Source organism: Mauremys mutica, chromosome 4, assembly GCF_020497125.1.
Source record: "Mauremys mutica isolate MM-2020 ecotype Southern chromosome 4, ASM2049712v1, whole genome shotgun sequence".
Classification (NCBI taxonomy): Eukaryota; Metazoa; Chordata; order Testudines; family Geoemydidae; genus Mauremys; species Mauremys mutica.
The window spans coordinates 130,350,375-130,377,605 of NC_059075.1; the positions used below are offsets into that span (position 1 = coordinate 130,350,375).

General features: G+C 53.7%; 3 protein-coding genes across 6 annotated transcripts in view; 1 reads left to right on the forward strand and 2 right to left on the reverse strand.

Moving 5' to 3' along the window:
- Window positions 1-27,231, reverse strand: part of LOC123369342 (maestro heat-like repeat-containing protein family member 7) — a 1,253,347-nt gene that overhangs the window by 945,979 nt on the left and 280,137 nt on the right. The window lies entirely within an intron of this gene.
- On the forward strand, window positions 1,373-10,822 carry LOC123369359 (glutathione S-transferase Mu 1-like). The gene is made up of 8 exons (XM_045014877.1): window positions 1,373-1,528; window positions 5,371-5,446; window positions 7,979-8,043; window positions 8,258-8,339; window positions 8,444-8,544; window positions 8,946-9,041; window positions 9,131-9,241; window positions 10,515-10,822. Exons 1-8 carry the CDS (start codon window positions 1,493-1,495, stop codon window positions 10,608-10,610), a joined length of 663 nt encoding a protein of 220 aa, XP_044870812.1. The 5' UTR covers window positions 1,373-1,492; the 3' UTR covers window positions 10,611-10,822.
- Window positions 13,220-27,231, reverse strand: part of EPS8L3 (EPS8 like 3) — a 40,676-nt gene continuing 26,664 nt past the window's right edge. For all 3 annotated transcript variants that reach the window (XM_045014842.1, XM_045014841.1, XM_045014843.1), the window contains 15 exons: window positions 27,057-27,206; window positions 26,632-26,708; window positions 25,963-26,144; window positions 25,528-25,613; window positions 24,739-24,853; window positions 23,550-23,614; window positions 22,050-22,130; window positions 21,173-21,321; window positions 20,404-20,512; window positions 19,389-19,420; window positions 18,075-18,171; window positions 16,872-16,991; window positions 16,441-16,526; window positions 15,679-15,811; window positions 13,220-14,572 (listed from right to left, as the gene is read on the reverse strand). In XM_045014842.1, coding sequence (XP_044870777.1) covers window positions 14,555-14,572; window positions 15,679-15,811; window positions 16,441-16,526; window positions 16,872-16,991; window positions 18,075-18,171; window positions 19,389-19,420; window positions 20,404-20,512; window positions 21,173-21,321; window positions 22,050-22,130; window positions 23,550-23,614; window positions 24,739-24,853; window positions 25,528-25,613; window positions 25,963-26,144; window positions 26,632-26,708; window positions 27,057-27,206 — 1,500 coding nt within the window. In that variant the 3' untranslated portion in view covers window positions 13,220-14,554. The remainder of the gene's footprint in view (window positions 14,573-15,678; window positions 15,812-16,440; window positions 16,527-16,871; window positions 16,992-18,074; window positions 18,172-19,388; window positions 19,421-20,403; window positions 20,513-21,172; window positions 21,322-22,049; window positions 22,131-23,549; window positions 23,615-24,738; window positions 24,854-25,527; window positions 25,614-25,962; window positions 26,145-26,631; window positions 26,709-27,056; window positions 27,207-27,231) is intronic.

A 27,231-nucleotide genomic window follows, 5' to 3' on the forward strand; every position in this document is an offset into this window, starting at 1 on the left:
AGCCAGGGGCTCCCTGTGTGTCTTCCTCCAATCTCTGGCAAGCTAGGAGTGTATGCCCTTTGTTCCCCACAACGATCACACAACACAGCTTTCCCCTGCACCTAAACCCAAGGGCCAGCTACCCTGACACGAGCATGGAGAAATGGTGACCCCAGGGGGGTCGAGGGTGAGGTGCCGATGGGGAAGGAGATGGGGAGCAGCAGGGTGAGACAATGGGAGAATGGCTGACAGCACAGGAGAAAAGCTGGTGAAATGTGGCTAAGGGGTTGGATGGCAGGGGACCAAAGGGCAAGTGGAGGTATACAGGGGACATGCCCCCTGTCAGAGCAAATACAAAGATGTGATGATGGTGCGAGGAGGAGAAAACCCTGGAGGACTTAAGTAGGGCCTGGGCCTTTTGGAAACCCCTGCATGGGGAGGAGGAGGTATCGATTGCCCACCCAGAGTACTGTTCCTGGAGTACTGCATAGGAAGGTTGCCAGCTCGGCCCAATCCCCTCTTTGCCCCTGCAGCTGATGCTCAGTGCAACCATGGCTGATGCCTGCAGGCAGAGCCCCTCTCAATTTCAGGAGCACTTCTTCATCTTGCATCTCCTGTTTGCAACACATGGTAGAGTCATCTCCCCTGGCTGGGAAGCAGGGGCCTGATTCTGATCGTACCCTGGTGTAAATCAGGAGTAACCCCACTGGGCCCAGTTCCTGTCTCACCCAGATGTAAATCAGGAGTAACTCCATTTAGGTCAGGGGAGCTGCACTGGTGTCAAACTGGGGTGAGTAAGAGGAGACTCGGACCCGTTGTTTTCTGGGAGGCTGAGCGTGAGCTTTGCTTTGGATTAAATCTCTTTGCGACCCCTTTGCTTAGACCAACATCTCCTAGAAACGGCTCAAGCCGTTTTCCAGCGGGTCCCTCCTCCTTCCTTTCTGCACAGGCTCCACCCCGGAGTCCGCCGGGCGGTGATTCATTTAAAGAGGCACTGCCCGGTTGAAAACAAAACCCGGGCTAGAACGAATCCGGGCCCCGGCCCGTGTGAATAGCACCTTGCACGCGAATCCGCTTTACTTGGGCACCTCCCCCCCCGCAGCGCCAACACCCCGCAAGCGGGCCGGGCTGCGCTGCTGGTCGCTTCTCAGCGGTGCATGTGCCCGGCGCTGCAGCGTCCGCCGTGCAAACCTCTGCCCCGCAGCGCCGCGGGTTCGCCCCCCGCTGGGAGTCTGGGGCGCAGGGATTTGGGCTTCGCCCAGAGCCGAGTAGCCAGAACCTGCTTCCCCGCAATCGCCCGTTCAAATAAAACACCCCTGGGGGCGGGTCTATGGGTTTGGGCGGCGCGGCCCCTTTAACACCCCCCCCCCCTCCCAATTGGGCTGTGCTCGGCAGCCGCGCCCTCTTGCCGGGCAGGTTATAAACCCGCCGCCGCGCTGTGGTCTGGACTCCCCGCCGGGCGCAGTCGCTGGAGCAGTCGCGTGAAGCACCAGGAAAAGCAGCGCAGCGCACTATGCCGGTGGTTCTCGGGTACTGGGACATCCGCGGGGTGAGTCCGAGCTGCAGCGCAGGGGATGCGCTGGCTGCTCGGCCCGGCCTGGGCTGGGGCTAAGGCTGGGGCTAGGGCTAGGGCTGGCAGGAGCTGGCTAGCAAGCGCTGCTGTTTTCACTTCCCCCTGGGCTCGACTCTCTAGCCGAACAGGGTCATGCCTCTGCAGGCTGCTGAGGCTGGGCGGGAGGGGCCCTACCAAATTCACAGCCCTGAAAAATGTGTCACCTACTGTGAAATCAGGTCTTGTCTGTGCTTTTACCCTCTGCAGATTTCAGGGGGGAGACCCCCATTTCTCAAATTGGGGGCCCTGACCCAAAAGGGGGCTGCAGGGGGTCATGTGGTAACTTTAGGGGTTTGTGGTATTGCCACCCTTACTTCTGTGCTGCCTTCAGAGCTGGGTGGCTGGCAAGTGGCAGCTGTTGACTGGCCACGTAGCTCTGAAGGCAGCTCCCTGCTAGCAGCAGCGCAGAAATAAGGGTGGCAAGACCATACCATGCCAGCCTTACTTCTGTGCTGCCGACTGACTCTGAAGAAGCAGTACTGCACCCTCCCTGCCAATACCCTTATAACTCCCCCCCCCCCCAACTCCTTGTTGGGTCAGGACCCCTACAATTACAGCACCCTGACACCTCAGTTTTAAATCGCTGAAATCATTAAATTTGCATTTTTAAAAAATCCTGGGACTGTGAAATTGCTCAAAATGGGCCACGAATTTGGTTGGGCCCTACTGATAGACCTTGCTTGCCAGGCAACCGGCCTGCCAGGCAACTGGCAGCAAAGGCGGCGTGTGGCCCTTGCTGCTTTCCTGCATTGTTTTCACCTGAGCCCTCTGCTATTGCAAGAGTCTCTGTAGAACAGCACCCAGAAAAACAAATTAAGGGTCCCCCTGTGCTTTTGTCCCAGGGGGTCTCTAGGGATCTGTAGGTGGCTTCAGGGCTATGGGACAGGCACTGGGGAAGTGTCCTGTGTCAAGAGGCAGTGAGTTATATGGGCCCATGGTGCCCGTGCTCTATTAATATTTAAGAACGTGGGCCTGGCAACACCAATATTTGGGCTTACCGTGCTTTGGGGAGGCACCACGCTTCAGGGGGACACAGGCCCCAGGGCAGCCTGGGGGGCTAGCGGGGAGCCTGGTGCTGGCAGCAGCAAGTGATTCGGCCCTGGCCCACCCCACTGGCCCCCAGCGTCGCTTGCGGGAGGGGGCAGAAGTCAGAAAGAGGCCTGACGGGAGTTGGGGAAAGGGATGGAATGGGGAGAGGGAGGGGATGGAACAGGGGTGGCTTCGGCTGCTGCCAGCGCCAGGCCCCGCACTAATCTCTCAGGCCGCCCTGGACCCAGAGCTATCCTGTCCACAGGATGGATTGGGGCGACTGCCCCAGGCCCTGTTCTTTGCTGTGCACTGCACTTCATGGGATGCAGGGTCCAGGGCAGCTTGGGGCAGGGGTGGGTGGTCAGTGGGAAGCCTGGCACCAGGAGCAGCAACCTGGCCCCAGCCTGCCCTGCCCCACTCCCTCCCCGCCCCTATTCCACTCCTTCCCCAAGCTCCTGCCCTGCCTCTTTCCAGTTTCTGTTCCCTCCCCCGGGTGACACTGGGAGCTGGTGGGGTGGGCTGGGGCCGGGTCGCTCGCTGCAGCCAGTGCCAGGTCCCCTGCTAACCCCCTAGGCCACCCTGGACCCTGCATGCCCCTGAAGCACAGGTCCTGGGATGGTCGCCCCAGTCTGTCCTATGGAGGTTCTGAGTGCCACCAAAAATTATACAAACCTGGCACCCATGCCTGTGTTAGCTCACCACAGTGAAGAGTGAGGAAGGGGCAGGTAGAGGGTCCCTGACTCAAGATTGGAGGTGGGAGGAATCTTGCTCCATTATTGATTTTTCCCTTCCCTTCCCCCCCCCCCCTGCTCAAGGGGACAACTGGCTGCTCAGAACAGGGATGATCCCAAACTGTCCCAAGCCACTGGAAGGCAGAAACAGCCTTGCACCTGAGCATGCCATTGCCTGCTCCCATGCACATGGTGCTGCGCGCTGTAGCCCTTGTGCCTGGCATGGTATCCATGTGGGAAGGGCTGGATTGCAAAACTTACTCTTGCAAGCCCTGTGTGCAGCTGGGGGTGATAGGTTTTGGGGCTTGGTTGGCACTGGACACCAAACTGCTCAGCCTGCACTTGTTTGAGCCTGCCTTGGTGGGGAGCTCAGCAAGTTATGGAGCCTCTTTGGTATTAGTGGAACTGATGTAGTGTTTTGGGGGGAGCTGACAGTTGCCTGCCCCTGGGGGCAGGGGGCTGCTCTGGTGGTGGTGAGTTCTAATCCACCTCCTCTTGCTGACTATATGTTCGCAGGCAGGACTATTGGCCTTATGCAGGGTTATTTCCATTATTTGAGTACCTGATTTGAGATGGCTGGGGCCTGGTCTTCAGGTGATGCCCATTGGGCACCCAAAGTTAGAAACCATTCGTTGAGGCACAGATTAAGATCTGGTTTCTAGTTTACCTACCTGTAAAGGTGGTGTGTGCGATGGAAGGAGTGGGGCAAAGGAGACTGACCTGCTTTTTGTATGGGCTAAGATGTGTTTAAGCTCTTGAGAATAAGCGCTGTAGTGACTGTCACCAGGGAGGGTAGTGACAAGTGAAAGAGAAGTCACCGCTCCCTTTCATTGCTGCAACCACAGTGACCGGGCTCCTGAAAGACAAACCACCGCCTACATCAAGGGAATCTCTTGGGGTTGAATTTCTAGGCTTTTTTTGGGGTGGGGGACAGGGGAGGAGGGATGTTGACATTTGTTCTGTGAACTCCCTTGAGGCTGAAGAATTACATAAGACCAGTAAGACTCGCACTCAGGCTTGCAGGTGGCCAGTGACTCTTTATTGTGGCTCTTTGCAGCACGTTATTAAAACACTGATTTTAATTATTAACCAGTCAAGATGCTTATGATATGTTAGCCAATTGTAGCTGATAAATTAATACTTGTGCCATCACTTTGCTGTGAGACTAATATAGGCTCTAGATATTTCCTGCCCGTCATGGAGTCCCCGAGCGATGCTCTGGAACTGCTCCCTGCAAAGCCAGTCAGGACTTTGAGGAGCCTCCTCTCCCTTGGAGCAGATTGTCTTCAGGGCAAGAAGCTCACACACCTTCCACCTTCCTGGATCTGACCTTGGAGCATTCAACATCCTCTGCCCCTCCGTGCACTTCCCACAGTGAGTCTGCCCAGGCAGGGTCCTGGGGAAGCCACAAGGTCCTGCACCCCCACTTCGCAATCAGATGTGACTCTCAGCCAGCCAGTAAAACAGAGGTTTATTAGATGACAGGAATACGGTCTAAACCAGAGCTTGTAGGTACTGAGAACAGGACCCCTCAGCTGGGTCCGTTTTGGGGCCTAGCAAGCCAAACAACTGTCTGCCCTCACTTCCCATCCCCAGCCAGTTCCAAACTGAAACCCCCTCCAGCCCCTCCTTTCTGGCCTTTGTCTCTTTCCTGGGCCAGGAGGTCACCTGATCTTTGTTCACCATTAGCATCCCCTTGCAGGGGGGAAGGGCCCCAGCCATTTGTTGCCAGGAGACTGTGTCAGCCATTTATGCATGCTGGAGACTTAAGAAATGCATAGGGGAAACTGAGACACCCCCACAGTATTGAGAAGAAACATTAAGAACAGTCCCACTTCGTCACATCACCATACTGTTTAAATATGACTATATAGTAAATGAAATAATGAGTTCACACCCCTGTGGCTCTTTGGGGTAAAGTAGATGGCTAACTTGACTCCTGTATCCTGAGGTCGGAATCCCCCTGCTCTAACGCTGATACATGCAGGCTCTCACGTTGCCATGGTCTTCTCCCTGTAGCTTGCCCACTCCATCCGACTGCTGCTGGAATACACAGGCACTGCATATGAGGACAAGATGTACAGCTGTGGGGAAGGTGAGTGGTGCAGGCAGGGAGTGAGCCTGCTGGTGGCTTTGAGGGCCTCTTGCCTGGATGACTTGGACTAGTCACAGCTCTGTGCAGTCTGAGTCTCCAGGGAGCAAAGGGCTTCCTGGTCCCACAAGAAATTCTTAGCATGAATCTACTTCAGTGGAGTGCCATGCATTCCAGAGGGTCATGTGCTGCTGCATGCTGACCTGGTGTTTGAACGGAGTAATGTTTTTCCCTAAGGAAGTAGGGAAGGGGTCCCACAGTCCTTGGTTGTTGGACTGGTATCTGACAAACCATGTAGTCAGGGCTGGATTAACCAACATACCAAAGAGCCCTGAGCCAGCCTAGGGCTGCTAATCCACCAATATCTGGCCTGTTAGACCTAGCCACAAGGAAATTTAGAGTTAACTCTTCATCCTGTCATGAACAACAGTCTGCTCAAACACCTGCTCCTAGCTCTCAGCAAATCCCATTGCGCTGGATTCTCTAGAATCCAACTTAGTGAGTGTGCTAATAGTCTGTCTTTAAAGACAGCTAGAAAACTACCTGTTGCAAGGAACACTTTACCATAACACTCACCAGAAAGTTGCATGCTCATTAGCTTGAGTTTCTAATCCTCTATCCCTGGCATGGTGCTCTGGATTCTCTTGGTGCCTGAGTGCTTTCAGCATAAAGGGTATTGCTCCAGATGACCTTCCCAAATATCTTCGCTGCTCTTGTGAGCAGTGGCGGCTCTAGGCACCAAGGCTCCATGCATGTGCCTGGGGCAGCAAGCTGTTGGGGGGGGTGCCCTGCCAGTCCCTGCAAGGGCAGCAGTCAGGCAGCCTTCGGCGGCTTGCCTGGGGGAGGTCTGCCAGTCCCGCGGATTTGGTGGCAATTCAGCGGTGGGTACGCCAAAGCTGCGAGACCGGCAGACCCCCTGCAGGCAAGCTGCTGAAAGCTGGCTGGCTGCCATGCTTGGGGCTGCAAAAAAGCTAGAGCTTCCCCTGCTTGTGAGGCAGTTCAGCATCTAAATACTTGCTACCAGTGGCTTAGGCTGTTGCTACCATGGAGAAACCCCCATTTTATCCTGTACCAAGCGCTTAGGTGTATATGTTCTGACATGCTCATTGCATGCAGCTCTAATAGGATCTGTCAGCTGTAGTCCATGCTACTGCTTAGCATCTATTGCATGCAGCAATACAATCTTAGGTTGGGATCATGTAGGATTGGGGAAGTGAAGTTGAGTTGGTTCACTCTTCAGGGGTGGGACAGAACTTGGTACCGCTGACCTCCAGGGTGAACAATGAAGCTGGGTCATTACCCCCGAGTGCTCCACTGAGTGCCAGGAGTAATTTAGGGCATGTCACCCTGCAAAATGTGTTCGTCTGGGCTGGCTAATCTATTTGCCTTAACATCCTGGTTAAGGCAGTTGTAGTTCTAATGTAAGGTAGCAGGGAGACTTAAAACACCAGACTCCCCTCTAGTCTTAGTCTTTGGTCAACAGATTGAGTTAAAATTGCAGCTGCCATGTCTATGGTCATTGGATTTTAACTTGTGATAAGGACACTTAGTGTTCTCATGCCCTGGCCAAATCTTAACTCGTGTCACCACATTCTGCCAAGCTGAAACCGCAGAGGAAGACCAACTAGATAGGGCACAATGCAGAGAGTTCTCTAACGTGTTGCAGAGGGTTGTGGTGAGCTGATGGGGCTGCCCCATCTCACCCGAGGGGCAGTAAGTGTGCGTGGATCACTGCTCTTATCAGCCAAATAAAGCCCAAGTAGGCTGAGAAGTTGTGTACTCAACACTACACTCTAGAAACCAAGAAGGCTTATTTCCTCTTATCCGGTGTAGGCTCTTTTAACCTGTATCTCCAGCAGGTGTAGTTACAGCTCCCCGGTGTTATCCAAGCCAGAGTTTTTTGAACACGCTGCAAGTTGAATGGGCTGACAATGGACTTTGAGTTTATTATTTACAACTCTGTCAATAACTTAACAGGGTGGACTCAAGTTAATCAGCAGCCGACTCAAATTACAATAGGTCCTGAAACTGTGCACCTGTTTTAAACCAGGTGCAGCTTTCTTTAGTTTAGGGTGCAGTTTTTTAAACTGGCTTAGCTATACTGGTGTGAAGGGCTATGTAGACCTTTTTATTTCAGTTCAGACAAGGCTTCTAGTTAGGTGTATTTCATTTTAGCATAACTTAAACCAGAGTAAAGGGGAGCCACACAGCTTTTTGCACCAGTTTAACCTACACCAGGTTAGAAATTTCACCTTAATTTAAACCAAAGCAGCTGCCTTGTGTAGATATGGCTACTTGATGATTGAGAGACCTGGCCTGGAAGGATTCCGGCTCAGGCCCTCTTTGACTTAGGATCTGACTTTCAGAAGTGCTGAGCCCCTGGTACGTTCTCCGCCTTCAGTGAGCTGATGTTGCTCAGCACCATGGAGAATCTGCATCACAAGTGTGTGCCATGCTGCCCCAAGATGCCAGGGGGAGGAATTAGGTGGATGTGTTGGCAGTGGCCTGGGATCTACCCTCTCTGTCTCCTTCCAGCTCCGGACTATGACAAAAGCCAGTGGATTAATGAGAAGGAGAAGCTAGGACTGGATTTCCCAAATGTATGTAGAGTTGTTCAGGGTGGTTGGGCAGGCAGGTCCTTCCTTGGGGTGTGGTGGGTTTGGGAGTTTCACTGATTAAGATGAATTTTGGGTGGGGACCAATGCTGGGGTATCAGTGGGGTTCTTGTGCAGAAGTAGCAGGGAGGGGGGAGTGTGGGAGCCGGAGAAGTAGGAAGAGCTTGATTACTAATCTTGCCTCTGACTGCCCTTCTAGCTGCCCTACCTCATTGATGGCAAGATCAAGCTCACGCAGAGCAATGCCATCCTCCGGTACATCGCACGCAAGCACAAGTTGTGTGAGTATTGGTGGTGGCCGGTCTGGGTCTCACTAATGATCAAGGAGCTGGGACTTGGCTGGGTAGCTGCCAGTGAGCACTCTGACATTTGTTCTGTCTCCCAGGTGGCGAGACGGAGGAGGAGATGCTGCGAGTGGACATGCTGGAGAACCAGGCCATGGATTTCCGTATGAGCCTTGTAATGATCAGCTACAATCCCGACTTTGTGAGTTCGTCCATGCTGTCCTGGGGGGCTGCAACAAGACCTTGTTGATTTCAGGACAATACCACTCCAGCACTATGCTATTGGCACACATGGGATTTTCCATATTAGATTGAGTCCATTTAGCGGGTATTCTGCTTCTGGCCCGATGCTTAATCCTTCAGGAGCAGGTGAATAATGGTCTGAGTCACTTGCATAATGCTGTACTGGGGGATTCCTTCCTGGCCCTCAGAGGTGACCTGCCCTGAAACATGATACTGCTCACCCTTAGATCCCTATTATGACAATGGCAAACTCCAGGTTCCTTTCCCACTAGAAGAATTTACTGTACATTGGGTGGGCACAGGGCTGCCTTGGTCTAATCCACAGCTCTCTCTGAAATCTTTCCCTCTTCCTCTTTGCAGGAGAAACTGAAGCCTGGCTACTTGGAACAGTTGCCTGGGAAGCTGAAGCTGTTAACCCAGTTCCTGGGGAAGAGGAAGTGGTTTGCTGGGGAGAAGGTACATGGTGAGGGTGTGATTGGGGGGGGGGGGGGAGAGGGGCATGGGAACAGACTTGACTACCCTGTGTCTCTCTCTCCTCTCTCCAGATCACGTTTGTTGACTTTGTCATGTATGACATCCTGGATCAGAACCGCATGCTTGAGCCCAAGTGCTTGGATCAGTTCCAAAACCTGAAGGATTTTCTTGACCGCTTTGAGGTGAGGTTTGCCCGTACTCCCATAATGCACTGCTCTGGTTATCCAGGGACAGCCCAGTTTGCTGCAGGGGCCTGGGACTGACACATTCCACTTGGTGTAACCAGTATTCTCCATTCCAGCTGCAAATATTAATTCCTTTGCAGAGAACTGGGCCTCCCAAGCTTCTAGCAACAGGCAAAGAATTTCATTCTCTAACAGATACAGCAGCTGCTGGGGCTATCGCTAACAAGTACTTGTTGGTACTTCTGGTGGTAATGGAGATGTCAGACTGCCCCTCTCTGGCACCAATATGGCAGACAACTGGAGAGAGTGAAGTCCCCTTTGCTATGTAACCACACAGGTTTTTCCCCTCCCAGTGCCCTGTAGATTTGCTTCAGCCCTGATTGAGGCCTTCCTCCTGAGAGAAAGGAGAGTCGCTCTGCTGGCCTCTGAGGACTGGCTACCTCCTTCTCTAATGGAGAGGTAGCCACATCTTGGTACCCTGCTTGTTTGGTGATCTTGGCAGACACTCTTCAGGTGGCACTGGCAAGCTGGGATGGAACACTCCTATCCTGCGAGCCCTCCTAAGCAATGTCTCTTGGGATTCCCAAAGCACACTTGCTCCTGTTCTTTGTCCTTGCTCTGTATGTTGGCCATGAGCTGCTGTGGAAATGGCTGGAGTGGCAGGTGCTGGCTCCAGGTGGAAATAGGTGCTGGGACAGAAAGGTAGCAAAGGCCATACTTGCTATTAGTAGTTTGCTATATTATCCCAGCCTGACTCCTGCCATAGCTTCAGTGAAGCAAGAGAGGGTCCTCGTATTGGATCAGGGACAATGAGCCAGTCTCCAGTCTGCCAAGATACAAGGCAGTATCTGGGAGCTGGTTATGGATTCCTCTGCTCTGGCCCAGGCCAAAGTTAGGGCAGCAACTCTGAGAATGTGCTCTGGCCACTCCTGCCCTGGGGATTGTAGGGAGGAGGTACAGGAGCCAACTTTGCACTCAAGGGATCACCACTCTTCAGTGCTGGGGGAAAGCCTAGCTAGTTGGTGTGGCCATTCCTTGAGCAGCACAAAGGGCATAGGGCAGGAAATGTCCCACCATGCCAGCAGCTATCACTGATAGACATAACACTGATCAGACTCCTGACCAAGGGATGTGGGGGAACCCCCTTTGGTGTGGCCCAGAAGAGGCTTAATGTTCATGTTTGAGGGGGTTGAGGCTGTGTTGTGAGGTGGTCTGGGAAGCAGACTGTCTCCCCTCTGCTTGACTTTTCCTCTCCTCTTCTCCCACCCAGGCCCTGGAGAAGATTGCAGCCTACATGAGCTCTAGCCGCTTCATGAAGACTCCCATCAACAACAGGATGGCCAAATGGAGCAACCAGAAGAAGTAGATCTGTGTGGAGGGGAGGGACTGGAGAGGAATAATCCAGAGCCCCCACTTGCTGTTTGTGTATGGACTCCCTCGGCTCAGATGTTGAGGGGGTGGATGGTTGAATATGTTAAGTGGCAGCTTCAGTGAATTGCTCTAAGTGGGGAAAAATCACGAAATATGTGTAGTAAACCTACTCTGAAATGACCAGGCAATAAATGTTTAGTAATTGCATAATGGCTCCCTCTTGCTGAGTTGCCATAGCCTCCCTGGGAGGAAACCAGCCTCTCCAGTGCTGCCTCTTCCCAGTGTCTGTTCAGTTAACCAAGCTGGGAATAGCCAGGTACCCAGCACCGCATCACATATCTCCTACGGGACATCAAGGTCAAATCCTGCTTTGGCTTTGATGCCTCTGCAGGTGTCAGTGGAGTGGCACAGGTGGAACTTCCCCCTGCCCCTGGTCATGTAGAATCATGCTGTTGATGTACCTCCCTTGGTGGCTAGGGTGAACTTTAGGCTGATTGTTGTCTGAACCAAACTAACAGCATCAGCCTGAGACTCAGTTGGTGTTGGTCAGTGTTGCTTAGTGGATTTAGAGGGCTGCTGTTACTGTAGATCCTCTTCAAGGGAAGAGGCTCTGGCCTGTTTCCTGTTCCATCCTCATTGGTGCTTAAAAGCCCTGTCTTCTGGCAACCAATTACAGGTACTCTTCTTGGGTGCCCTACCCTGATGACCCTGGCCATAGAGGTTGTGTGGGGGAGTGATGCTCCAGGCTGGGTTGCCATGGCCCTGGCAACTCAAGGATCAGTATCCTCTGAACTTGCAGGGGAGGTTTCCTGTGCCCCACCAATTCCTCTGGAGATACTTAATGCTATTTAAACTAGGTAGCTTTAGTAAACTAGGGAAGTCCAGCTGTTGGTGAATGACTTAATGCTACATCAGTAAACAGGTTGGCAGGGCCCCAGTGACCTTGATCTGCTTTAGTATTCTGGAAGAAGAGAAGCTGTAGATGGACTGGCCTAGAAACAGGATGGATTTGATTTAAATAACTAGTCAGGAAGACTCAATTTAATCATGGATTTCTACATAAGTGCATTCTTGTTGGTCGTTATAACCTTAATACATTCTTCCCAACTCGGATAGATGTAGGTTTCATTTTTAGAAGGTACACAATACATTTTTAAACAGTGATTTATTCTGAAAACTTGTCTGAGTTTTACAGTTGTATCAGAAAACGAATGATTGTTTGGTTATTTCATTTACCAAAGGTAGTTGAAGCAGATATTTGAGTCATCTCCCAATGACTTATCTCCAATTCAACAGGTTAATCATTAATATTTGGAGGATTTTCTTCTCCTGCTGTATTAGGAGAACATCACCAGACAGACATTTAAATTTTTATTTAACTAAACCCATGTTAAGTATTCTGGATTTTTTCAATAGCAAATATTATAACAAAAAAGCATATGTCCCTCACATTTATCTCCAGACTTCTTCTCCTTGTCCAGATCTATTCCACTCCCAACAATCTTCTATTCATTTAACGTTTTGAAACTTTGCACTTTTAGAGAGTGGTAAGGGATTGACTGTGTATGCAAATTTGCGGAGGGACAATAGTGTTGAGGTCTGTTATTTCTCACCGTGTGTAAAAGTATTTTTGCTGTTTAAAAAGCATGTTTCCTCTGGAGAGACAAATCCACAGTTCAAAAACTGCAAAACTTAGCATCTCTGGTATCTTCTAGACTGAGCACCGAGTCCCAGTGGGTAGTGTGATAGACCCAGGCCAGTTGGGTACAGCAGAATAGCAGAAGGCAGATATACTGGCCACTGGATTAACAGTTTTCTGTTCCCTGACTGACCAGAGTAGAGGCTGCTCCAGGCTAATGAGAACACCTGACTCTAAGGCCCTGCTGTTACTATAAAAAGGGCTCACTCCAGTCAGGCAGGGGAGCCAGAGGAGAGGAAGTGTGGCTGAAGGGCTGGTTACTGAAGACACCAAAACATAGTTAAAGGAGCCCTAAGGTAAGGGAGAAGCAGGAGAGCTGTGGGGAAGTGGCCCAGGGAAATGTAGCAACTCTGGCAGGGAAAGGCTGGCTGCCAACAACTGCTACCATTAGGGTCCCTGGGCTGGAACCTGGAGTAGAGGGTGGGCCTGGGTTCCCCCAACCCTCCACTACAGGAACAGCTCCTGGAAGGGGAAGTCAGGCCCCTGTCAAGACAGGAGGCTGAACAGAGACTGTGGGAGTTCTCTCACCAACCTCCTTGCAGCCTATGATGAAAAGGGCTCAGTAGACTGTAACCCTGGCCCTAGAGAGAGAAGGGCTACGTGGAGGGTCACAGTGAGCCACTGAGGCTAAGCATAAACTGCCTAGAAGCGCAGGACCCACAGGAGCAAGGTCAGAGCTCTGCCACAGTAGATATAAATTATTTTGGTTAATCTTTCTACAGAAGCCCCTGGAACTCCATAAGATTGGGTCCCTAATCCATGAACTGTTGGAACTCATTTACAAAACTTTTCTTATTCATGTAATGAATATATTGTCTCATACTATAGAATTAGAATTTATAATCCCTATTACATTACAGCTCAGATATCTCATCATGGATCTTAACTAAAACTCTTGATATTGGTTTTTTCCCCAAAAAGCATTTTAATCAAAAAAGCTGATTTTAAACAAATTGTTTAAAATAATCATTGATTTTTATCCACCTTGTCTAGGAACCATCAAGGGGCCTGTTTACATAGCTTCACCCTAATTCTCTAGAATCGTGCAGCTGGCTTAACAAGCAACCAGTGTTAGTGCATTGGGCACAGCCTTGCTTTGCACCAAGGCTCGAAGTAGTTGCATGGATTAAGGTTGCACAGATCATGCCTTCTTTGAAGAGGCTGCTGTCCACCAGTCACTGACTGGGTCTTCTGGTTATCATACACACAGCCAAGGGGGAGGGAGGTGACACTCATCCACTACAAAGTGCATCACATACAAGGTAGTGTGTAAGCTACCTCAGGTTTGAGTGCTAGGAGGACTTTGGGTCAGGTGCAGTTCATAACCCAGTTCTTTAGTGGCCTAGCTCCATATCTATCACTTCACTAGGTTGGGAATTTCCTCCAAACTGAAATGTTTAGCTTGGTGGATGCTAAACAACTTGACCACCCCCCACACACCCTTCTTTCCTCAAAACCATTTTCCATTCCCAGTATCAGGGGAAGAGCTCCTACCCCCTCTGGGGTCCCCTATTCCTAATACTCTTCCAAAGTCAGCCCCTAAATGGGGCTAGGAGAGAGAAGTTGATTCAATCACTTTATCTGTAGAGTCAAGAACTTACTGTACATACCATTAAACAAACTGCACCTGATAAGGGCTAGTCTTAAATTGCTCTGGGCTAGAAGAACCTGTGAAAACACTACACACATTTTGGGAGATCTTGGCCTTGCAAGCTTGATCTTAATGCATCTAAAAAAATCTTTCTGCTTACGACTTAGTCAGCTCTGCAAAGGCATAATAGTAGGGAAAGAAAGCCAAGCATTCTAGGGGGTGTATCTTCTGGGGTTACATGTATTGTTAAACTCTAGAACTGGTGCTGTACAACTGGGAGAGTTGGACAAAGCCTGGGGGGGAGCTAAACTTATCTGCCTCTGATCAGAATGCTGAAGTCCATGTTTAGCTGGAGTGTATGTAGCCCTATGAATAAATTAATGTTCTGTAGTGCAGGAGAACCAAGCAGCCTGTCATGGACCAGGACCCCCCCCCCTGCTAGGTGCTGTACAAACTGAACAAAAAAATGCATGATAGTTGGGTGACACATGGCTTTAGGGGATGTCTGCACTGGGTACAAGAGGCAGGGGAAGAGACTCAGAAGAATCCTCAAAGAGCAGTAGGGCTGATGCTAGAAGCGACCTGCTGTCCTTCTGTTCAGCCCCTGGGCTGCTTCTGCGAGACTGGAGCTGGGGTAGAAGGGAGCCAGCTAATCATGAGGGCCAATCTGCAATAAGAAAGAGAAGCGCAGGGGGTTGAGGTTCCAGGCCTAGGGCTGGGCAGGGCCAAGCCAGCACTCCTCACAGGCTGACTACCCAGCATGGCCAGCACAGGTCAGTAAGTGCCACTCTCCAGTTTTCAGAGGAAACCCTTCATGGATGTGCCCTTCTCCTCTCCCCCCCCCTGCACATTTTTGGAAACTTCCTTCATCTCATCCCCTACTTTTGTGGGGTGTTTTTTTTCCTTCCTCTTTCCTCCCCCCACCAATTGCATTTTACCACTAAAATGGGGGGTGGGGGAGGGGGGAATCAAAACAACTGAAAAAGCTGCTCTGTTTTTTCCTATTTTATCAAAATAAATTTTCTAAATGGAAACTTATTCAGGGGGTTTAAAAGGCCATTTTCTGGTTCTCTTCTCTCTCCCCCCCCCCCCCCCCCAACAAAACAAAAAACCTTTGAACATGTTGGTTCAGTTCCTTGCTATTGATCTTCAGCAGCTTTCAGGCAACGAGCTCTGGCACTTCTTGGGCCCCTAGCAGCAGAGGATCTAAGCACCCCACTCTTAGTGGATTTATCCTCACAGCCCCCTATGCGAGGTGCTCCTCTACCTGCCTTCCCTGGGTTTGCAGATGGCAGCGGGGTGCAGGCAGGAGCTAGGCCGGCGCATAGAGGGAGGCACTGAGCGTGTGCTCAGGCAGACATGGAAAGGCCTAGGGAACTTTTACAGCAAACATTTAGGCTCGGAGTGAGTTTAGGTGCCTATGGGGTTTGGTGGCTGCCAGGCAGGGTTCTGTAGAGGGCAGGGGTGCTTAACACTGGGCCTGGGGCAAGAAGTACCTTTGTGGATCTGGGCTGCAGGGTCTCAAAAGGAACCCCAAAGCCCCCAAGCTTTGAAGACTCTGTCCTTCCCATAAGTCAGATATGAATACCTCAGCCAGGCCCCCCCCCCCGCCATGCTCATCTCTCCCCAACACCTAGACACCAGCCCCGTGAATGTTTAGGAAGTCCCCTCTCCCTGTGCTGTAGAGATCTCTGCAGTGTCTGTTCAGTGATGGCCCAGGTAGGGCCCTGGGATGCTGGCTTTGTGTATCTAGTAAGCCTGTAGCAGACTCACCCCCAGGGATGATTTAACAGCAGAGAGCTTGAAGAAGACACGTCTCCCCTCTTCTGGGCAGACAGTTTTCATATCCTCCTGGCTCATCCCCAGCAGCTGGTTGCCATTGAGCACACCAAGGCACTTCACCGTGCTGCAGGGAGACAGACAGACAGATGGTGAGGGAAGGGTAGCTGGGTGCACAGGGGATGAAGTAATCCCCGGAGATCAGCTACCTGGTAAAGTGGGGACTGCAAAGAAAAACAATGGAGTGAGGGGAGACTGGCCTGGCAGGCGCAGTCTCTGTTCTAGCAGCAGCCGGGTCTGGACACAGGCAGATCTGCGCCAGGGGAGGTGCAGGTAGATGGTGGGAGGGAGGGGGTGTTTGCTGGAACGTACCAGCCAAGATGGTACCAGTACCATAGGGAAGCACTAATTGGGGCAAGAGGCACTAGTCAGTTTCATGCCTGGGAGTGGCCACCTGCCCCTTCTAGGGCATAAGGATCCTGCTTTCTTCCCCTGGGTTGGAAGGGGGGTTGTTCTCCCCCCCGCCCCAGGTATCAAAGTGTCCTTGACACCACGGTCCCACACAGCTCTGGGCCTAACCCCAAACTGCCCAACGGTGGCTTGGCCAATTCTGTGCCACTGAAGTCAGCGTTGGACACGATCAGCCCGCAGGGCTTCAGTATTGGGCCCAATGTGACTCAGGGAGACTAGTGGCAGGGAGGGGCCTTTCTCAGAGAGAGAGGCCAGTTTCCTGGGTTAGCAACTGAGACGACCTACATCTTGGAGAAGCCCATGTCCCGCAGCCAGGCCGTCACCTCCGCCGGTGTGGAGTGCTGTTGGAGACCAGGGGAGCCGCTTGGCGCCTAGATCCAAAAGAGAGGAGGGGACTGAGGAGTCTCACAGCAAATGAGCACGCTAATCACATCGCCCCAACAAATGAGAACACTTCCCTCTTCCCCCTTCCAGCCACCCCGCAAGCAAAAAGCTCTCAGAGCTGGTGTCTGCTGGATGGGAGATCGGGAGCCTTTAACTCAGTGCAGGGGATGAGATCAGGAAACCCACATTCTACAGCCAGCAGGTGCTGAACTGCTAGCAGGCTAGTTCCTATAACCCCACCCCGAAAGGGTATGGGGCCAGCGCCCCAGCGCAAGGGTGGGGCAGCCAGGTCAGTGCGTTGCTGCATCTTGGAGTGGAACGGGGTGACCTACTTGGTTCATGCTGTTCTCCACAGGCTCCTGATCCGCTGGCCCCACGATGTTGTTCGGGATATAGCCCCTCTCGCCGGCGCTGTTTCTAGCAAGCCACCACTTCTTCCTCTGGTCTAGAATCTGAGCCAAGGGACACACACAGCGTAATTCAAATTAGCCCCCAGGAGCCCAGGTGGTGAATGAGTGAAAGCTGTCACCCCAGCCACCAGAGCACGGGGTCACCCTCATGGCAATGCCAGACTCCCAGCATGCCATGGGGACTGTCTAGGGCATCTATTGGCAATTAAAGTCCTCGAGACTGAGGCCAGAAAGGCCCATTCTGATCTCCTGCAGGGCACGGGCCAGAGAGCTGACACCAGCTGAGGATCAAACTAAATAAATATCACACCAGATTCTCGCCTGATTGGACTGGGTTCCTGGGGAGACAACTCCTGGTGCCTGCTGTGTAATGCAGTGCTACCATCCCACCCATGACACTGTGTGCTATATAGATCCATCAATCTGAAGGCCAGAAAGGCCCCTTCTCCCCATCATTTGACCGCATTCATAGCCCAGCCCAGAGAATTGTGCACAGTGGCTAGTCCCTGCTGTAATGTGTCACGCTACTCGGCCATCAAGTCCGGTGTGCTGTTTCCAGATGAAAACAAACAGCCTTTCCCAAGATTGCATCTAGCCATACGTGTCCAGGGGAGAGGCAACATTGCCTTCCTATCCCCAACTCACCTCCCCAAAAATCTGACACATCCAACTTCCACTCTCATGAGACCGGAGCATACAGCGTTATAGTATGGGCATTATTAGCGGGCTTCATTTTAGTAGATGTCTGAAAACTCAACTCTGCTACTGGGCACAGTACTGTCGGTAAGAACAACCCGCCACAGGCCAACCCTGTGCATGATATTTAGTCCTTGTTCCCCAGCCGTGCCACTGTGCAGCCTCTGGGCTGGTGGCATTTAGCCATAGTCAGCAATCAAAGGTCACTCTATGCCTTGGTGCTGTAAGCCCTCTCTGCCTGTTTGCCAATCTCCGTTCACTTTGATCCACCGGTCCCTAGTAGCTGCCCTCCCTCTATGTCTGTAAGTAGTCCCAGAGGAATGCACTGTGCTTTAGAGAGGAATCCCAAAGGTATGTACGTTCTGACGCCAAGACAGCCTAGTAGAGACTGAACAACTCCCTGGCTTCACAGGACAGTTCCTGCCTTACCTCCAGCAGTTCCCCTTTCATGACAGTCAGCTCCTTGTTGTTCCTGGCCTGGAATTCGTACATGGCTTGCATGCGCTGAGGGGGACTAGAAGAAGCTCTGGAAGGAGACCATGTATGGAATTAGAGCCCAGGAGACTTGGAGATCTGTGACCCTCTCAGGCCTAGATCCCTAGTGAGCCAGCTAAGAGAGCCAGCTGCTTCTTACAAAAAGAGAACCCAATCCTGATCTCTCTCACAAAGCTCTGCATGGCATGTAACTGTTGATTTCAGTACTACTCCAATCACCAAGAGCAGGTCTAGACCCACAGGATTTTTGTCTAGACACAGCTAGAGGACCTGATCCTGAAGGGTGCTGAGCACCCTCAGCTCTCATCACTCCCCCATGGGAGTTGCGGGCGCTGCTGCCCATGCTCCCCCCCACCAGAAGTGCTCAGCCCCTTCCAGGGTCAGGCCCATAGTCTGTTACTGTTGGGAGAACAGAGCCACTCAGCTACCCTGACACACTCAAGGGGAAAGAGCAACTGGCTGGGGCCAGGTGACCCAAAGGTGAACAGCAGGGGCTTGGGAGGGGCTGTGGGCTTTGCCTACAGAGATGGCATAGACAGCAGTCAGGAGTGGCAGGATGGCATGGAGAGAGCTCTCAGACCATGGGGTCGGGGGGCAGGACAGGGTGACCCACTTTCAGAGGCAATAATGCAGTGAGCAATTAAGATACTCGACAAGGGAGCCAAATGAGCTACGCATTTGCTGTCTCCAGCGGGTTTGACCTTCCTGTCTCACACAGACCCTCTTTTGTTCCAGGGATGCTTCCCCCACTTCTGACATAGTGTGAACCGCTGAACCCAAGGGTGGACAAAGCCCCCACCTTGGGTTTCCCTCCCTGGCATCACTGCAGCTGACAACAGGGCCCCTTTGTAATGAGCTGCCCTGGCCCCCACTCACAGGCTCAGAGACGGCCCAGGATGGAAGCACGGCTCTGCTGAGACCAGTCAGCTGTGACAGATTCTTCTGCCGGTAGGACAGAAAGAACCTTGTGTGTGTAGCAACTGCTGTGGAAGTGTGTGTGTGGCGTGGGTAGGATTTGGGGAACAGGACTGTGCTGAGCAAGGTGTGCGTATGCACACTTGCGGTCTCAAGAGGTGATCCCAGCAAGTTCTGAGCAGGAGTTATTTGCCCTCATAGCCAGAGGCCCTGTGCTGCCCGTGTTCATTCATTCACACTGAAGTCCAAGGGGCCTTCCTGAATGCAGCGTATTGGGACATTTCTCAGAACCTCAATAGGAAGCCGGGCCAGCCTGGGGACAGGAGCACGTACCTGGACACGGCATGGTTCTGGCTTCCCAGGGGCTGCATGGAGAGATGACAAACATGCTTTAGTTACATCCTGGGGGGCATTCCAGGGAAGCTGAGGGTGGAACAGATGTGTGACAACCCCCAGAGCCACAGAGACAGCCTGGATAGGCTACGCAGCACGTGTGACCCCAGCAGCTTCTGCTCTGCAAACATAAACCTGTCTTTCCAAGCTACAGAAGAATCTCCCTCAGCTGTTAGCAATAGTAGGGCTTTTATCCCTGCTAGATCCTGGGTGGAGGGGCAGCAGTCCACACACAGCAAATTCTGCATGCACTAAGTCCCTGGTAGGGGACGTAATCCTTTCCCAGAGACTCACTCACTGCACAAAGTGCCAAGTCTGGCTACAACCTTCTGTTCAGTGTTTAAAGGGAAGGATGGGCTTACAGCAGTGCAAAGCATCTTCCCCTCCCCTGGACTCTGAGTTCCGATGTCTGGCTATGGTACACCTATGGCACTATAGCATCTGACCATCATAACCATTAATGCAGCTGTCCTAAGATTCCCCTAGTGAGACTGAGCAGTGCTACTAGTTCATTTTGCAGATGGGAAATTAAGGCACAGGTCCTCAAAGGTATTTAGGCACTTAACACCTATGGAAGTTAAGTACCTGAATACCTTTGAGGCTCTCTGCCTAAGTGACTTGCCCACGGTCATATGGGCAGTCAGTGGCAGAGCGGGAGCTTGACCCCCGGACTTCCAGGGCCCAGGCTAGTGCTCTAACCACTAGACAACCCCCTCTCTCTTACAAGGGGGTCCTGGGCCAAACTGCCTCATCAGTTTTGCTTCTGTGAGATGAGCCCATTAGATGTCCCTTGTGCTATTCCCCCTTCCCAAGTAGTCTGACAGTGATGTGAGGGGAATCCATCATAATCTGGGAGTAGCAGCTTTGGGAAGACAGTAGTTAAAGTGCGCCCCTCGGCCACCCAGCTCAAACTTTAATTTGTGCCGTCAGGAACAGCCTGGCAGTCAAGACTCACCCTCTCCACGTGAGTGGCGTTCTCCCTCTGGGTCGGCAGGGGGGGCACCCACCCATCTGAGAAGATGGGGATGTAGGGAGGGATGAACTGTCCGCCTGGGTACTCTGTCCTGGGGTGGGGAAGAGAGATTAGACTTTGCAATGCTGGTCTCCATACAGGACTGTAAACACATCTCTCTAACCACCGGCAGCTGCACAGGGTGGGTGGGAGCGACTGACAACAAGCAAAGAACAGGTCAAGGAGCGCAGGCTGGGAAGGGAGGCACCTGCAGGAAGGTGCACGTGGGGGTGGAGGGGACGATGGAAAGCTCAGTGAATTGGTAAGGGGAGAACAGTGTCTTACAACCCCAGTGGAGGCTGCTGATTCCGAGCCGGCTCGGGCTGGTAGAGACAGACGCTATTCCTGGATGTCTGATGCCCGTTTGCGAGGAGCTGACTCTGCCCTCAGCACAGCTTCTCTCCCCATCTCAGGGCTGAATGGGCAATGGAGCTCGAGCTCGCCTCTCAGACCAAGACAGAGCTGGGAAATGTGGGGAAGCTGTTGCCTGGGGCTAAATAGTGGACTTCAGACCAGCAACTACAATCCAGATTAACATTGAAGGGGGAGATGGCACCACTGGATCCCAGTTCGAGTTCTTTCCACGTTTGCCGTGGAATCCTTAAGATCCTTCCTGTTAACAGCAACGGACGGTACACGTGCCAAGCAGCTGCTCCGCGCCCTGCTGGCTCAGCAGAGGGAATGGCCTGGATGGTCGAGGGACTCTCCTCACCTCGTTGTGTGCCAAGCCTTGCCCAGACTCTTCCAGGTGTCACGGTCCTTTTTCTCCAAAGACTCGTCCAGCAGGTCGATGGCTGCCTCAGTCAGCAGAGGGGAAACAATGGAAGAAGCCAGGTTTGGCCAGGGACAGTTGGATAAAATCTGTATATTGGGCAGATGGGGAGGAATCACAGCGATAAGTCAGGTCAGCCCAGAACCTCCCGCCTCTGACGGTCATGTCCGAGGGCAGCTGTGTTGTCAGGGTGCCCTGCTCACGCCTGCTTTGGGTGCAGCTGGGGGTGCTGAGATATTTGCAGGGAGATTGGTAATGGTGAAGCACACAGCGCTGGGTGCAGGGGAACGGTTCACGCTATCACTGTGCAGCAGAGTTCCAAAGTGCTCTATGAACAGAGCCAATCACACAGCCCTTGGGGTAGGCGGGCGGTTGCCGGTTTTACAGATCAGGACATGGAACCACAGAGAGGGGAAGTGACTTGCTCAAGGTCACAAAGCGAGCCAGTGGCAAAGCCAGGAGTCCTGATTCCGAGGCCTGTGCTTTAATCACTAGCCCATGCCCTCTCCTGGTAGCCATAAGACTATGTCCTGAGAATTTTACTGCCAGGGAAAATCCGGGGTCTCTCAGATTCCTGTGGTGGGGAAAAATCTGCATGCAACCCATTGTCCACTGTGAGCTGGCCCCCCTCTGTGCCCGCATAGGACAAAGGGGCTTAGCTCTGGAATTCCTGGCAGAAGCCACAATGGCTTAGTGCATGCAGAAGCCACAATAGCAGTCTTTACACCTACCCCTGAAGAATTGGATGCATGGATCCGAGGGGAGTCAACCTGCAGCCCTATCAATGAGATGGATCCTAAAAGTGTGGGATACTCACGGAGGAGAGGGTGGAGAAGATGATTCGAACCAGTTCTGGGGCACTGGGCGGCTGCTGCTGCAGCTTAGGTTTCAGCTTCCCCTGTGCAGAGACAAAACATAGGCGAAGCTTTTCACCTCTCTGCCTTAGCCCTACTGCCAGGGAGGTAGCTGCACCCTGGGCAGCTAACGCAAGGAGGAGCAATGCAGAGGTGTTGCAAACTTGGCTGCAGCATGTGCTCTGTAACAAATGTGGCTGGCTCTGGTAGAGCAGGGGAGTCAGCAGCAGGGCCCCCAGCACCCAGGAACTCCCTGCTGCATGGATATGACAAACACGTACCTATGCTGTATGCAGTGTTCTTGCTATAGACCCCTGACTCCTGCAGATGCAAGGTCTGGGGGAGGCTGCAGTCTTGGTGGGGCAGAGCAGAGACACCTGGCCAGGACTGCGAGGAGGAAGAGGAGGAGCACACCAGCCATGGGGGAGTCCACCCCACTGCCGATTGGCTTTGTCCCAGGTCGGAGTCATTCAGCAACTGGACGGCTTGCCCCACGGCTGGGGACTCTTCCTCCTTGCAGGCCTGGCCAGGGATCTCTGCTCCTCCAGGCCAGGACGACTGCAGCCTTTCCGGCACCTTGCGCTCTGGTGTCTTGGACCCCTTGGCTGTGTGGGGAGCCCCCTGCAGCCCCACTGCCAGCACTGCCCTAGCCCTAACTCCAGCCAGACCCCCCCCACTTGCTTTACAGCAACCTTAACAATTAAAATAGTTAAAAATAGAAAAAAAAATCAATATGAATCATCGAAATTAGAGACAATAAAACTTGAATTCTGCCAAGCCTACATACGCACCACCCAACCATACCCCCACGACCCTGGCTCGGCATCCAGCAGGAGGGACAGCCAGGGGCATACAACACACTCAGCTCCAGCTACTATTTTCTATATTTGTTCTCAAATCACACTCATCACCAAAGTTTCTGAGCACCTAAGCAGAGGAACCCCATGGGAACGGCCATGCAGGACCAGTCCCCCGGCCCTCACTGCTTGCACCAGGTCAGCGACCAATGATTCCACTAGTTCCATAGTGGCTGATGGAAACTTCTTCAGCTCAAGCGATAGGGCCCGAGCAGTGCCAGGAGTTCCCTGGCTCTAAGAGGTTGCCAAGCAGCCATAGATTTTCCGGTGTTACAGGCACAGTGACCCCCACCCTCCGTCCCTGATCCTGTTTAGTTTCAATAACTAACATGATTCCTTGGTGGCGTTGAGGGAAGTGGGACACAGAGGGTTGGGTGCACAGGGTGTCTGCATCCAGGCATTTATACCATGCTCATCTCCATTGTATCCCAGTGCTCAGCCTCTTGCGGGGAGGGGATAGGTTCCCCTGATGGACTTGTGCCCTCTGCTAATTGGGCCGGGCTATGTCTGCGGACGATACAATGGGCTCTGTGTGCTGCTGCCATGGGCACCCTCCTCTTCGACCCACAGCCAGCTCTGCCCACCCAGCCGGTAGCCATGACCTACCACCAGGTTTAAGGCGTATTTGATCTTCTGGAAGCAGGTCTCATACTCAGGCTCTGGGAGCAGCACTGTGAGGCAGAGAGAGGGAGAGACGAGAGGGAGCTGTCAGCCTGGTAGCTGGGCCCTTACACCCACCTCTCCCACACCGCAGCAAGCAGACAGCCAGATGCCGACAGACAGATCGGCCTCCCCACCCACGCACACTCAGGGCAGGTAGCTTCGCTCTCAGGAGTGGGCCCTGTCCATTGCCCCTCCTCCATCCCCATCCCCTCTCCTAACAGCTGAGCACAGCAGGGAGCCTCAAGAGATGGGCCCTGGCCCCAGCCCCAGCTCGGGAACTGGCTCCTGAAGAGGCAGCTCAGGCCTGGGGACTGATCTGGGGCAGGAGCCGCCCAGGCCCTGGGACCCCACCTAGCCATTAGGAAGGGGCAGAGGCTGTGCCAAAGAGCATGGAGCTCCGTTCATGGGGTAATTCCTCGCCCGCCCCAACGTCTGAATAGCCACATGCTCTGCACTACCCACTCCAGGCTGGAGATACGGATACACTAGCCAGGGGCACAGACTCTAGCCATTTCCTTCCCCTGGGGGCCAACAGAGACCTGCCCCCCAGATCCACCTCTCCCCTGGGGGCCCACCCAGAGTCCTGCCCCCCAGATCCACCTCTCCCCTGGGGGCCCACCCAGAGTCCTGCCCCCCAGATCCACCTCTCCCCTGGGGGCCCACCCAGAGACCTGCCCCCCAGATCCATCTCTCCCCTGGGGGCCCACCCAGAGACCTGCCCCCTAGATCCACCTCTCCCATCACAGGGTGTGTCTACACTCACTGCAGCTGGGACTGAGTGTCCCACCCTGGGTAGATGGACACACACTAGCTCTGCTCTGGCTATAAATAGCATTGTGGATGCTGAAGCACAGGCTGGGGCACAGAGTCCAGGCCTCCGCAACAGAGTGGGCAACCTGGGCCATGCTCATGCCGCAACATGCACACGGCTCCACTGAAGTGCGTTAGCCGAAGCACAGCTAGTGCGTCTGCCTACCGAGGCTGGGAGGCTCACTCCAGCGGCTGTGGAGACGTCCCCTCAGAGACCTTCCCAGGTCCCCTTTCCCCTGGGGGGGGCTATGCAGAGATTGACCCCACTTCTCCAAGGAGTGCAAGACCCCCTTCCCTCCCGTAACCCTTCCCCCTCCCTCACCTCCTCTCTCCTTGTCCTTTTTCTTCGACTTCTTCTTGATGCTCAGCGAGCCGCTCGTCTCCTTCAGCTTCCCCACAAAGAGCTCGATGTCACTCAGCACGTGGTTCAGGATTTCCTGCCGACACAAGCAGCAGGGATGTATCTGAGGCAGCGCGGGGCCCCAGGCCAGCCTCTATCTCTGGGGAGAACACCCAGGCCTAGCCACTGCAGCCAGAGCACAGAGCACAGTCTGCCCATGGGGAACCTAATGCTGTATATTGGCTGGAGAAGTCTTGCATCGGGACCAGCCCGGCAGGTGTCAGAAGGTGGTGGAGCTCCTGCCCTGCCACAAACCCGGATCTCCCCAGCTCCCCCTCCTCCTCCCTTCCTCTCGCCGGCCAGCCCACAGCTCCTTCTGGGCAGGGCTGGGACACAACTTGTCCCCTAAGCCAGCTGGCAGAGCTGCAGAGGCTAAACATCCGCTGCTACCCCCCGGCTGCTGCTTCCCCTCTCTCTTCTGCCAGCTGCTCTCTAGGCCTTTCGAAGGCAGAGAGGCCTTTCTCCTCAGGCCTGGCAGGACACTTGGCGAGTTCCTTCCCACGTGGGTCCCAGCCTGACATCGCAGTCCCCAGGAGGGTCAGAAGCGTGTCAGTACCAAACAAGCTCTGTCCTACTGCAAGTTTGCCTGACGATGCACCGGGGCCAAGCCTATCCTTGTGGGCAGGCTCCACCAGGCGATGATGGGGGCTGCAGCAGTCCCAGGAAAAGCTGGTATCTAGGAAGCAGCTGGAGCAGTCTTGGGGCACTTACAGTGTCTTTGTCGAAGTCCTGCGTCGCCTGCAAGCCGGGATCTGTCCAATCGTCTCTCGGCTTTGGGGGCCATGGCTGGTCAGGCGCTGCAATAGCCAGGAGGCTGGGGTCAGTTGCAGCAGGCAGAGGTTTGTGGTGGGGTTTCCATTCCACGCCCCCGTCCGCCAGGGCTCAGAGTTACAGATCCCATCCCCTCCACTGCCCTCTGCACCTTCCCACAGCACCTCTCCGCGCTCTGCAGACATCAGTGAACGCAGCCCGGCTAAGGGGAGTCAGTATCATGAGCCCCATGGTACAGAGAGTCAGTGGCAGAGCTGGGAAGGAAATCCATGGGTCCTGAGTCCAAATCCTGCTCCAAATCCCTGGCCTGCCCCTCCTCTGCGCCAACCCACCTCCATGCACCAGCCCCTCCCTGCCATACCAGAGCCTGTTTACCATAATCCATGGAGGCTGGGGGATTCTGGGGCACCTGGTCTTGGCTCTGCCACCCTCGTGGCGTGGCAGGAATAAAGGGGTCTGGCTCTGGCGGTCCAGCCCACCTATCCTGGCTGGTATGTGGAGGGTTGCTGTGGAAGGACCCTCGGCTCTGCTGGGCCAGCATGGTCTCCAAACTGCTCCTGAGAAAGGGAACAAGGAGGCATGTTCTAGTAATGCACCATTAGGTGCTGTCCCTGCAGAGGGGCTGGCGGGAGACTTCTTTGGTCACGGAGAAGGGGTTGCATTGCGCCCCCTGGGGACACTGGAGGAGAAATGCCTTGTGATCCCTAGGAAGAGGGGTGAGGGAAACACATCCTATCCACAAGGGCTCTGTGTGACTCAACCCTAGGAGCACCCCAACTCTATGGAAGGACTGAGGGCCCCTGTCTAGAGCTGGGGTGTGGGCTGTATCCCTTGGGGACTTCAGAAGGTGGGGAATTTTCTTTGTACCTTTATGGGGGGGTTCCTTACTGGAAATCCAGGGTGTGTGGAGGCGGGACGGGGGCCCCTGGGAATCCAGAGTTGGGAGACTGTGTCAGACCTGGAAGTGCCCCAGCAGGAGACAATGGTTGGGGGGGGTTGCACATACGTTACCCTGCTGGAGACAGGCTCTCTGCACCCCGTTACCTGAGCACATCCTGACTCTCCCGTTCCCCTTTCCACTCCTTGACAGCCTTCTCCAGGTTGGCTTTCATCAGCTCTGCCTAATGGGAAGGGAAGAGGAACACAGCAGGACCATGAGTTCCCCTCCACAGCCCTGCAGCCGAGAGCAGCGGTCCCTATGCTGCCAATAGCAAGGGTAGACCCCAGAGCATCCAGCTCTGAAAGCAACTGCTACTGGAGCTATAGGAGACTCTCCCTAGCAGTGTGGGGACAATGACACACAATCATGATTCCATCCAGTACAGGGCTGCAGTGACACATACACCCCATGTTAATAAGTCTCCCATTCCCGTGCTCCACAGAGAGGGCCAAGCCGCTACCTGAAGCCGTCCTTAGACCTGCTGCCACCCACCGAGGCGGTACTGTGTAGCAGGGTCCGTGCTGCTCACCCCCAACTGCTCGCACTGGAAGAGGAGGATGCTGCTCCCGTGCTGGCTCTGCTCCCTCACAGTGACGGCCAGGATGGAATTGTAGACACAGCGGTTGAGGACGGCAGCGCACTCCTGGACGCTCTCCAGGGGGAAGCTCTCCAACTCCTCCTGCAGCGGGGGTGGGGGAGATGGG